Source organism: Salmo salar, chromosome 12 (assembly GCF_965601325.2).
Source record: "Salmo salar chromosome 12, fSalSal1, whole genome shotgun sequence".
NCBI classification, from domain to species: Eukaryota; Metazoa; Chordata; class Actinopteri; order Salmoniformes; family Salmonidae; genus Salmo; species Salmo salar.
In genome coordinates this window covers 98,762,798-98,775,735 of record NC_138302.1, presented here as the reverse complement: position 1 = coordinate 98,775,735, position 12,938 = coordinate 98,762,798, and the positions used below count along the sequence as shown (strand labels likewise).

General features: G+C 44.0%; 1 protein-coding gene across 1 annotated transcript in view; it reads left to right on the top strand.

The window, feature by feature from the left end:
- LOC106566197 (glutamate receptor-interacting protein 2) overlaps positions 1-12,586 on the top strand; it is a 152,575-nt gene extending 139,989 nt beyond the window's left edge. Inside the window, exon 25 of the mRNA XM_082959579.1 lies at positions 5,019-12,586. Coding sequence (XP_082815705.1) covers positions 5,019-5,249 — 231 coding nt within the window. The 3' untranslated portion in view covers positions 5,250-12,586. The remainder of the gene's footprint in view (positions 1-5,018) is intronic.
- Positions 12,587-12,938: the final 352 nt, after the last annotated feature.

Here is a 12,938-nt window from a genome sequence, read left to right as displayed (position 1 = left end):
ATTATGGAACAGGTTGCAGCTGGTGGGGATCTGCTCTGACTCCAGCACACCTGTCTCCACTCACATAATCACACACACACACACACACACACACACACACACACACACACACACACACACACACACACACACACACACACACACACACACACACACACACACACAGGGAAAGAGCACTGGGGGAGTGGCGGCAGGTCAAGGAGACACCGGATGAGCAGTAGAGGGCGTGGCAGGAGCAGATGTAACACCGATAAGTTTTATTTTGTGACATCACACACATACATACACCCCCTCACACACACACACACACACACACACACACACACACACACACACACACACACACACACACACACACACACACACACACACACACACACACACACACACACACACACACACACACACACGCTTCTGTAACTCCGTTGGTAGAGCATGGCAACACCAGGATAGTGGAATGATTCCTTTACTTGGATAAAATGGATAAAAACATCTGCTAAGTGGCATGTATTATATTATTACACACACACCACACACACACGCACGCAGCATGGAACCAGCGGTTTCAGGATCTAATGATAATGTCTCTGTGTTAGTTTACTGTGATTTATTTTAGCTAGCCTATCGAGTAGGGCCCTCCATCCCACTCTCTCTCCTGCAAACTGGGCAAAATCTGGCACTGATTAAAGACCGCTGTCAAGTGAATATAATGATCAGCCTATTAACAATTATGCCAGAGAAAACATGGTGGGACAGGATAGGTTGTGGCCAGAGAACACATGGTGGGACAGGATAGGGTTGTGACCAGAGAAAACATGGTGGGACAGGATAGAATGTGACCAGAGAAAACATGGTGGGACAGGATAGGTTGTGGCCAGAGAACACATGGTGGGACAGGATAGAATGTGACCAGAGAACACATGGTGGGACAGGATAGGTTATGACCAGAGAAAACATGGTGGGACAGGATAGGGTTGTGACCAGAGAAAACATGGTGGGACAGGATAGATTGTGCCAGAGAAAACATGGTGGGACAGGATAGAATGTGACCAGAGAACACATGGTGGGACAGGATAGAGGTTGTGACCAGAGAAAACATGGTGGGACAGGATAGATTGTGACCAGAGAAAACATGGTGGGACAGGATAGAATGTGACCAGAGAAAACATGGTGGGACAGGATAGAATGTGACCAGAGAAAACATGGTGGGACAGGATAGAATGTGACCAGAGAAAACATGGTGGGACAGGATAGAATGTGACCAGAGAACACATGGTGGGACAGGATAGGTTGTGGCCACTGGGAGATGGCATGAGGTTTAGTTCAATAACAACCACACTGGTGGGAATATCTTCTCGTATAGTACTGTCATTATATTACCTACCGTTTTACCGCCACAAGAAGAAAAGAACAAGAAAATAAGAAGGACATTTTTAGACTAGAATAGAATAATGATTGTGGTTCTGATTAAGGCAAAACCACAGTTGAATAAAGTCCACTTATTCAGGGTAAATACAGAAACCACAACTACTTACTATAAAAACTCACATTCAACAGGTACGCACTCTGCCAAGATCATTAGAAAAAAATAAAGTTCAAAACGCACACGCAGCAGATCTGCCAGAACCTCTAGCTTCTAGATCCCAGTTCCCTAGCTGTCTTCCAAGGCCCGATCCACACTTCACAGCCAAACATAAATCCTACTGTGGCTGGCTCTGATGTTTAATTTTCACATTGTCTTTCCAGTCTAGTTCCAGCCACTACGGTACAGTAGATGTGTAACCAGGCCAGCCCAGTACAGTTTGGCTTGGCTTGGCTTGGCTTGGCTTGGCTTGGCTTGGCTTGGCTTGGCTTGGCTTGGCTCTATAATATGAATCAGACTCAATACCACACACTTATGTGGTTAGAGCAGAAATAAGAGTTATTATAAGGCTGCTATTGACTGCAGTGGTGTTTATTCCAATACACCAGTCCTTGATTGCAATGTTCTAGAATCTGTCTGTGACAAATGTGCAGTAATAGAAAACGCGTGTACGGAATCCATATTAGGAAGTCGTCAGACGCCTGAAATCTGTCAACTTACCAATATGGATGCCGTTTGTTGTCCTCAGTGCATAAAAAAAAAAGTATTCAGACCCCATTGACTTTTTCCACATTTTGTTACGTTACAGCCTTATTCTAAAATTGATTAAATTGTTCAATCTACACAAAGTACCCCATAATGACAAAGCAAAAACAGGTTTTTAGATTTTCTTGCGAAATGTATACTGCTCAAAAAAATAAAGGGAACACTTAAACAACACATCCTAGATCTGAATGAAAGAAATAATCGTATTAAATACTTTTTCTTTACATAGTTGAATGTGCTGACAACAAAATCACACAAAAATAATCAATGGAAATCCAATTTATCAACCCATGGAGGTCTGGATTTGGAGTCACACTCAAAATTAAAGTGGAAAACCACACTACAGGCTGATCCAACTTTGATGTAATGTCCTTAAAACAAGTCAAAATGAGGCTCAGTAGTGTGTGTGGCCTCCACGTGCCTGTATGACCTCCCTACCATGCCTGGGCATGTTCCTGATGAGGTGGTGGATGGTCTCCTGAGGGATCTCCTCCCAGACCTGGACTAAATTATCCGCCAACTCCTGGACTGTCTGTGGTGCAACGTGATGTTGGTGGATGGAGCGAGACATGATGTCCCAGATGTGCTCAATTGGATTCAGGTCTGGGGAACGGGCGGGCCAGTCCATAGCATCAATGCCTTCCTCTTGCAGGAACTGCTGACACACTCCAGCCACATGAGGTCTAGCATTGTCTTGCATTAGGAGGAACCCAGGGCCAACCGCACCAGCATATGGTCACACAAGGGGTCTGAGGATCTCATCTCGGTACCTAATGGCAGTCAGGCTACCTCTGGCGAGCACATGGAGGGCTGTGCGGCCACCCAAAGAAATGCCACCCCACACCATGACTGACCCACCGCCAAACTGGTCATGCTGGAGGATGTTGCAGGCAGCAGAACGTTCTCCACGGCGTCTCCAGACTCTGTCACGTGCTCAGTGTGAACCTGCTTTCATCTGTGAAGAGCACAGGGCGCCAGTGGCGAATTTGGCAATCTTGGTGTTCTCTGGCAAATGCCAAACGTCCTGCACGGTGTTCGGCTGTAAGCACAACCCCCACCTGTGGACGTCGGGCCCTCATACCACCCTCATGGAGTCTGTTTCTGACCGTTTGAGCAGACACATGCACATTTGTGTCCTGCTGGAGGTCATTTTGCAGGGCTCTGGCAGTGCTTCTCCTGCTCCTCCTTGCACAAAGGCGGAGGTAGCGGTCCTGCTGCTGGGTTGTTGCCCTCCTACGGCCTCCTCCACGTCTCCTGATGTACTGGCTTGTCTCCTGGTAGCGCCTCCATGCTCTAGACACTACGCTGACAGACACAGCAAACCTTCTTGCCACAGCTCGCATTGATGTGCCATCCTGGATGAGCTGCACTACCTGAGCCACTTGTGTGGGTTGTAGACTCCGTCTCATGCTACCACTAGAGTGAAAGCACCGCCAGCATTCAAAAGTGACCAAAACATCAGCCAGGAAGCATAGGAACTGAGAAGTGGTCTGTGGTCCCCACCTGCAGAACCACTCCTTTATTGGGGGTGTCTTGCTAATTGCCTATAATTTCCACCTGTTGTCTATTCCATTTGCACAACAGCATGTGAAATGTATTGTCAATCAGTGTTGCTTCCTAAGTGGACAGTTTGATTTCACAGAAGTGTGATTGACTTGGAGTTACATTTTGTTGTTTAAGTGTTCCCTTTATTTTTTGGAGCAGTGTATATATATATATATATATTATATATATATATATATATATATATATATATATATATATATGTATTATTTTTATCCAGGGACAGTGCACATTACTATGACATTTCCATAAGTATTCAGATCCTTTACTCAGTACTTTGTTGAAGCACCTTTGTCAGTGATTACAGCCTCGTGGCTTGAGTATGACACTACAACATTGGTAAATCTGTATTTGGGGAGTTTATTCTCTGCAGAGCTTCTCAAGCTCTGTCAGGTTGGATGGGGAGCGTTGCTGCACCGTTATTTTCAGGTCTCTCCAGAGATGTTAGATCGGGTTTAAGTCCAGGCTTGTCCTGAAGCCACTCCTACATTGTCTTGGCTGTGTGTTTAGGGTCGTTGTCCTGTTGGAAGGTGAACCTTCGCCCCAGTCTGAGGTCCTGAGTGCTCTGGAGCAGGTTTTCATCAAGGATCTCTCTGTACTTTGTTCCATTCGCCTTTCACCTCACTCCTGACCAGTCTACCAGTCCCTGCCGCTGGAAAAACATTCCCACAGCATGATGCTACCACCACCATGCTTTACTGTAGTGATGGTGCCTGTTTTCCTCCAGATGTGTCACTTGGCATTCAGGCCAAAGAGTCCAATCTTGGTTTCATCAGACCTGAGAATCTTGTTTCTCATGGTCTGAGAGTCCTTTAGGTGCCTTTTGGGAAACTCCAAGCGGGCTGTCATGTGCCTTTTACTGAGGAGTGGCTTCCGTCTGGTCACTCTACCACAAAGGCCTGATTGGTGGAGTGCTGCAGAGATGGTTGTCCTTCTGGAAGGTTCTCCCATCTCCACAGAGGAACTCTAGAGCTCTGTCAGAGTGACCATCGGGTTCTTGGTCACCTCCTTGGCCAATTCCCTTCTCCCCCGATTGCTCAGTTTGGCCGGGCGGACAGCTCTAGGATGAGTCTTGGCGGTTCCAAACTTCTTCCATTTAAGAATTATGAAGGCCACTGTGTTCTTACCACGGTGGACTCCAATCAAGTTGTAGAAACATCTCAAGGATGATCAATGGAAACAGGATGCACCTGAGCTCAATTTCGAGTCTCATAGCGAAGAGTCTGAATAATTATGTAAAACATTTTTTAATTCATTTGCAAAAAAAAAATCTAAAAACCTATTTTTGCTTTTGTCATTAATGTCTTTCTTTCCCCTTGTGCTGTAGGTGAACCACGTGCGTACCAGAGACTTCGACTGCTGCCTGGCTGTGCCCCTGATCACCGAGGCTGGGGACAAGCTGGAGCTGGTGATCAGTAGGAACCCTCTGGCCCAGCAACTGCACCATGAACAGGACTGTCTGGACCAGGACCAAGGACTTCTCATCTCTGCACTGCAGTCCAACAGTAGGGAACAACATCATTATACCACCACCACCACCCGAGCAATGGACCTTTGATTACAGACAGACAGCACAGACACACCAAGCCACAGACCTTTACCATGGAACAGTCTGTGAACCTACAGACACACGCAGAACAATGGACCTCTTTGGAGATGTGAACTACAGACACAGCCACAGTCCAGTACCATGGACACACCAAGCCACAGACTGAAATGCTGAATGAACTACAGACAGGAGCCACAAACCAGCGCAATGGACCTGTGACTAATGACACAGACCAGTACTATAGACCTGTGACTAATGACACAGACCGGTGACTAATGACACAGACCAGTACTATAGACCTGTGACTAATGACACAGACCAGTACTACAGACCTGTGACTAAAGACACAGACCAGTACTACAGACCTGTGACTAAAGACACAGACCAGTACTACAGACCTGTGACTAAAGACACAGACAAGTACTACAGACCTGTGACTAATGACACAGACCGGTGACTAATGACACAGACCAGTACTATAGACCTGTGACTAATGACACAGACCAGTACTATAGACCTGTGACTACAGGCTCAGAGAAACAGGCTCAGAGAAACAGGCTCAGTGAAACATGCTCAGTGAAACAGGCTCAGTGAAACAGGCTCAGAGAAACAGGCTCAGAGAAACAGGCTCAGAGAAACAGACTCAGAGAAACAGGCTCAGTGAAACAGGCTCAGAGCCAAAGACACTGTTCGTGGCCACTGGACTCAATAACAAAATGAAATCCTTACAGATTCCCAGAACTCTCAAACACTGAGAAGTGTCTTCAGCCCCACCTACCATGGTAAAAAAAATAAAAAAGAAGACTTTTTTACAGATGCATTTTTCCCAAAAGTCTTGTGTTTCATGTGTTGCCATTCTGCCAGTGTCAACCTCTTACAAAAATAGAAGAAGAGCAATTTACCAAAACATTAAGAACACCTTACTAATATCGAGTTTCACTCCCCCCATTTTTGCCCTAAGAACAGACTCAATTTGTCAGGGCATGGACAGTACAAGGTGTCGAAAGCGTTCCACAGGGATGCTGGCCCATGTTGACTCCAATAGTTAAAAAAAAAAAATGTAACCTTTATTTAACTAGGCAAGTCAGTTAAGAACAAATTTTGATTTACAATGACGCGCTACTCCGGCAGACGCTGGGCCACTTGCACGCAGCCCTATGGGACTCCCAATCACGGCCGGATGTGATATAGCCTGGAATCGAACCAGGGACTGTAGTGACGCCTCTTGTACTCTGCGCCACTCGGGAGCCTATATGCTTCCCACTGTTGTGTCAGGTTGGCTGAATGTTTTTTGGGTGGTGGACCATTCTTGATACACACAATAAACTGTTGAGCATGAAAACCCCAGCAGCATTGCAGTTCTTGACACAAATGAGTGTGCCTGGTACCTAACACCATACCCCGTTCAAATTAACTTAAATCTGTTGTCTTGCCCATTCACCCTCTGAATGGCACACATACACAATCCATGTCTCAATTGTCTCAAGGCTTAAAAATCCTTCTTTATCCTGTCTCCTGTCCTTCATCTATACTGATTGAAGTGGATTTAACAGGTGACATCAATAAGGGATCATAGCTTTCACCTGGATTCACCTGGTCAGTCTATGTCATGGAAAGAGCAGGTGTTCCTAAAGTGTTGTCCACTCAGTGTAGCCTGAAATTTTTTTCATTTTGTATGACTCATCGAAAAGCAGAAGCCATTTGGCCTGGAATAGCAACCACACATACATATGGAAACACACACACAGACACATACACACAAACAGACACACACACACGCACACACACACACACACACACACACACACACACACACACACACACACACACACACACACACACACACACACACACACACACACACACAAACATACACACACACACACACACACACAGACACAAACATACACACACACACTCACAGACACACACACACACACTCACAGACACACACAGACACAGACACACACAGACACACACAAACACACACAAACATACACACACACACACACACACACTCACAGACACACACACACACAGACACAAACATACACACACACACACACACTCACAGACACACACACACACACTCACAGACACACACACACACACTCACAGACACAAACACACACTCACAGACACAAACAGACACACCCACACAAACACACACCCAAACAGACACACACATACAAACAGACACGCACACAAACACACACACACACACACACACGGACAGACACACACAGACACAGACACACACAGACACACACAGACACAGACACACACACACACACACACACACACACACACGGACAGACACACACAGACACAGACACACACAGACACACACAAACACACACACACACACACACACGGACAGACACACACAGACACAGACACACACAGACACACACAAACACACACACAGACACACACACTTTGGACAAAGGGTGAAGGATGACAATGCAACAAGAAGAAAGCCTGCTGCTATTGGTGATGGGGATAAAAAAAAACTAAAGTGTTTGGTCCTTCAGCCAAGTCTTTAATATGGACATACTGTGGTCTGTCAGTGGTAGGATGAAATACTTTAATATGGACATACTGTGGTCTGTCAGTGGTAGGATGAAATACTTTAATATGGACATACTGTGGTCTGTCAGTGGTAGGATGAAATACTTTAATATGGACATACTGTGGTCTGTCAGTGGTAGGATGAAAGACTTTAATATGGACATACTGTGGTCTGTCAGTGGTAGGATGAGTATTTGTATAGTGTTATCATTTTTTATTTGTGTGTATTGATTGATGTTCTTTCATATTTCACCATTTTGGCCAAATGGATTTACAGCTTCCCTCAAGCCTCAGAGACATAACATTAGAATTATACCACTTCCAGGTTGTCTTTGTTTATCCTACTGATGTTTTCTGTGGTTTGTCCTCCTTTCTGTCTACCCCTCCATCCCTCCATCCCTCCATCCCTCTATCCCTCTATCCCTCCATCCCTCTATCCTTCTATCCTTCTATCCCTCCATGCTTCCATCCCTCTACCACTCTACCCCTACATCCCTCTACCCCTCCACCCTTCTATCTACCCCTCCATCCCTCCACCCCTCTACCCCTCTACACGCCCATCCCTCTACCCCTCTACCCCTCCATCCCTCTACCCCTCTATCCCTCTATCCCTCTACCCCTCCATCCCTCCATCCCACTACCCCTCTATCCTGACACTATGTAGCATCTATCATATTTGCCATATTGGAATTGGAGGGCACATGATGTCCTCTGCCTGCTGTGTATGGATCTGAAGCCAAACTGCCACTCTACCACTTTTACCAGCCAAATATTGCAAATGTTTCCCAGGGAGGAAAATAGCTGGGGCTATTTTAGACTCACCTTCCCAGTTAAACCTGGGCATAATATAGCAGCACCAGCCCCTCATCCAGCACAGCTCCCAGCCTTTTTAGCCTTGCTGTTAAAAGAGGTTAAAGCACAGAGGTCACCGAGGCCTGTTTTCAGTTGACCCCCACTTCAACCTAAAGCAACAACCTGATTATAGTTTTGATATGAATTAGCTATGTTCCATTGTACTAATGTACTAACGAGTAATGGCTTATGAAGCCTGTGTCATAGCCCTTAGAGATTAGAACAACACAAATGATTAACCAATGCACCAATGAACAATGACTACGATTAATATTGGTTATGAGGCCGAGATTTTTTTGTATGTTGCTGTTATACAGCTCATCTCATGCTATTCGACACATTTTTCCATGAGGCTGAGAGAGAAAAGTAATTCATAGGGGTCGCAGGGGTCACTCCGTTTATCATATAAGAAGAATCCCACTGCTGCTGGGCTTGATATTAAGGTCGAAACACTCATTAATCACAAACAAGGAAGAACAATGCAGTGCTGTCTCTGTAGGCTTTGTAAATGAAGAACAACAAAGCAGAGCATGTCTCTGTAGGCTTTGTAAATGAAGAACAGCACAGTGCCATCATCATACAGTATTACTGTAGAAAATGCTCTGCTTTTATACAGTTTTCATCCAGTCTCCGAAACCTTCTGCAGCCCCAGAAGAGTTCCTATCAGTAGTGCATCATCACTGCAGCAAACTAGATTAGACACATAGCTACTGTTGTAGCACCTTGATATGAGATGTTTAGTCAGCCCCTAGGTAGATTAATTGACTCAGGAGGCGGTTCCAGAAACATTAAATAACATGGACCTTCTAGCATGTCTAGCTAGCAATGCCAGTTAGTTACCAATGACAGGAAGCATAAAGATTCTTGGAGAAATTAAAAAATGATGTCCCCACCCGTGGTTTGCATCCCAAATGGCACCCTGTTCCCGATATTCAGTGCCTTGCAAAAGTATTCACCCCCCTTGGCATTTTTCCGATCTTGTTGCATTACAACCTGTAATTTCAATAGATTTTTATTTGGATTTCATGTAATGGACATACACAAAATAGTCCAAATTGGTGAAGTGAAATGAAAAAAATAACTTGTTTCAAAAAATTATAAAAAATAAAAAAACGGAAAAGTGGTGCGTGCATATGTATTCACCCCCTTTCCTATGAAGCCCCTAAATAAGATCTGGTGCAACCTATTACCTTCAGAAGTCACATAATTAGTTAAATAAAGTCCACCTGTGTGCAATCTAAGTGACACATGATCTGTCACATGATCTCAGTATATATACATACACCTGTTCTGCAAGGCCCCAGAGTCTGCAACACCACTAAGCAAGGCGGCACCACCAAGCAAGCGGCACCATGAAGACCAAGGAGCTCTCCAAACAGGTCAGGAACAAAGTTGTGGAGAAGAACAGATCAGGGTTGGGTTATAAAAAAAATATACCAAACTTTGAACATCCCACAGAGCACCATGAAATCCAATATTATATAATGGAAAAAATATTGCACCACAACAAACCTGCCAAGAGAGGGCCACCCACCAAAACTCACGGACCAGGCAAGGAGGGCATTAATCAGAGCGGCAACAAAGAGACCAAAGATAACCCTGAAGGAGCAGCAAAGCTCCACAGCGGAGATTGGAGTATCTGTCCATAGGACCACTTTAAGCCGTACACTCCACAGACCTGGGCTTTACGGGAGAGTGGCCAGAAAAAAAGCCATTGCTTAACGAAAAAAATAAGCAAACACGTTTGGTGTTCGCCAAAAGGCATGTGGGAGACTCCCCAAACATATGGAAGAAGGTACTTGGGTTAGATGAGACTAAAATTGAGCTTTTTGGCCATCAAGGAAAACGCTATGTCTGGCGCAAATCCAACAACTCTCATCACGCCGAGAACACCATCCCCACAGTGAAGCATGGTGGTAGCAGCATCATGCTATGGGTATGTTTTTCATCGGCAGGGACTGGGAAACTGGTCAGAATTGAAGGAATGATGGATGGTGGTAAATACCGATCACATCTTGAGGGAAACCTGTTTCAGTCTTCAAAAGATTTGAGACTGGGATGGAGGTTCATCTTCCAGCAGGACAATGACCCGAAGCATACTGCTAATACAACACTTGAGTGGTTTAAGGGGAAACATTTAAATGTCTTGGTATGGCCTAGTCAAAGCCCAGACCTCAATCCAGTTGAGAATCTGTGGGATGACTTAAAAATTGCTGTACACCAGCGGAACCCATCAAACTTAAAGGAGCTGGAGCTGTTTTGCCTTTAGGAATGGGCAAAAATCCCAGTGGCTAGATGTGCCAAGCTTATAGAGACATACCCCAAGAGACTTGCAGATGTAATCGCAACAAAAGGTGGCTCTACAAAGTATTGACTTTGGGGGGTGAATAGTTATGCACACTCAAGTTTTCAGTTTTTTTGTCTTATTTCTTGTTTGTTTCACAAGAAAAAATATTTTGCATCTTCAAAGTGGTAGGCATGTTGGGTAAATCAAATGATACAAACTCTTCAATTTTAATTCCAGGTTGTAAGGCAGCAAAATAGGAAAATTGCCAAGAGGGGTGAATTCTTTCGCAATCATCTGTAGTTCACTACTGATGACCAGAGCGCTATGAGCCCTGAAGGGCCCTGGTCAAAAACAGTGCACTCTAGGGGATAGGGTTTACATACCCAGAGTCCCGTTTATACCCAGAGTTCCGTTTATACCCAGAGTTCCGTTTATACCCAGTGTTGGAAAGCACCAGTTGGGTATATAAAGTACAAAGCACTCATTGTTCTTGGAGATTTTGAAGAATTCTCATAAGAACAACCAGCTTCTCTGTTCAAGCTTGTATTATTGCCCACGGAACTGGCCTGGTCCTGCTGTTCACAGAACTCTCCACTTTCTCTCTCTCGTTCTCTCGTTCTCTCTTGCTCTCTCTCTATGTTCTGTGTCTCTCTCTCTCTCTCTATGTTCTGTGTCTCTATAAGTTCTTATGTAAACAAAATCTGCCCCTGGTAATGGAAGGCCATTGTTAATCATGTGTTTTGCTTGAGGTGGTTAGATGAGCTCAGATGACCAGGTCCTTAACCCAGAAATCCACAGAGCAGTTTCATAATTCTGGCGCCTGTATTCATAAAATCTCAGAGCAGTGTTGCTGATCTAGGATCAGTTTTTGGCTTTTCAGTTCATAATGAGTAAGATCATATGGACTGGGAAGACTTTGGAAAACAGGTCCGGTTCTTCTCGAAGGGGATACTAACTTTTAAAAGGGTCATTCTCAAAGCACTTCAATAGAATAGATTATTACATGTACCGTAAGTATCTTAATGTACAAATTATGAAATTTTGAGATGGAAGACAAGTGCTTTTCTACGCAATATGAAGTGGCCAAAAAAAATGGGTTTCTTTAAGGTTTGACTTTAACAAGCTTTTGAGGCGTTTTACATGTGATCATCCCCAGTGCTTGACTTGGAATAAAATAGGGACTGGTACTCATTTTGGGTGCCTGTACTGTTTATATTTAGGTGCAGCAGCCCCACAATACTTTTGAGCTAATATTCTATAAGAAGTACAGGAACTCAAGCAGTAGAACATTTTGAGGTGCCGGTACTCAGCTCCGGTGAGTCTCCTGTCTAAGTCAACCACTGATCATCCCTATGCATTTAAAAGGTCAAATTAATGTACGCATTGATAGTGTGTATTTTTTGAAATGTGTTTTATTTAAAGTTCTATTTCTCTGTATAGTATTTTTTTATATGATGTTTTCTCCCTCGATGGATCGAAGCACAAGAAAGAAACGTATCGATTTAGGTAACTGAGATTAGGCTGATGATGTAACCGTTGTTTTTGTTTTGACTTTTTTTTTATGAAGAAGAAGAAAAAAAGATGAAAGAAAAAAAAGATTACAAAATAAACAAGGACATCTTTTTTTGCTACGTGTTTGTGTCATAAGTTAAAATTAAAGGTTGTTATTTAAATATGTTTATTGCAACCTAGAGTTACAGATTGAACTACTGTACATCATTTAAAACCTGTTGGGGCTACAGGTTAGCAATGAACCCCGAGTCGGGATTGCTAACAAGGCTGGAAATTCAAAACATCAAAAATCTAATAATTTCAATTTCTCAAACAATCAACTATTTTACACAATTTAAAAGATAAACATCTCCTTAATCTAACCACATTGTTCGATTTTCAAAGAGGCTTTACGGCAAAAGCATAAAGTTAGATTATGTTAGGACAGTACATAGCCACAAAAGTACAAACATCCATTTTCAATTCAAGGTCAGGCG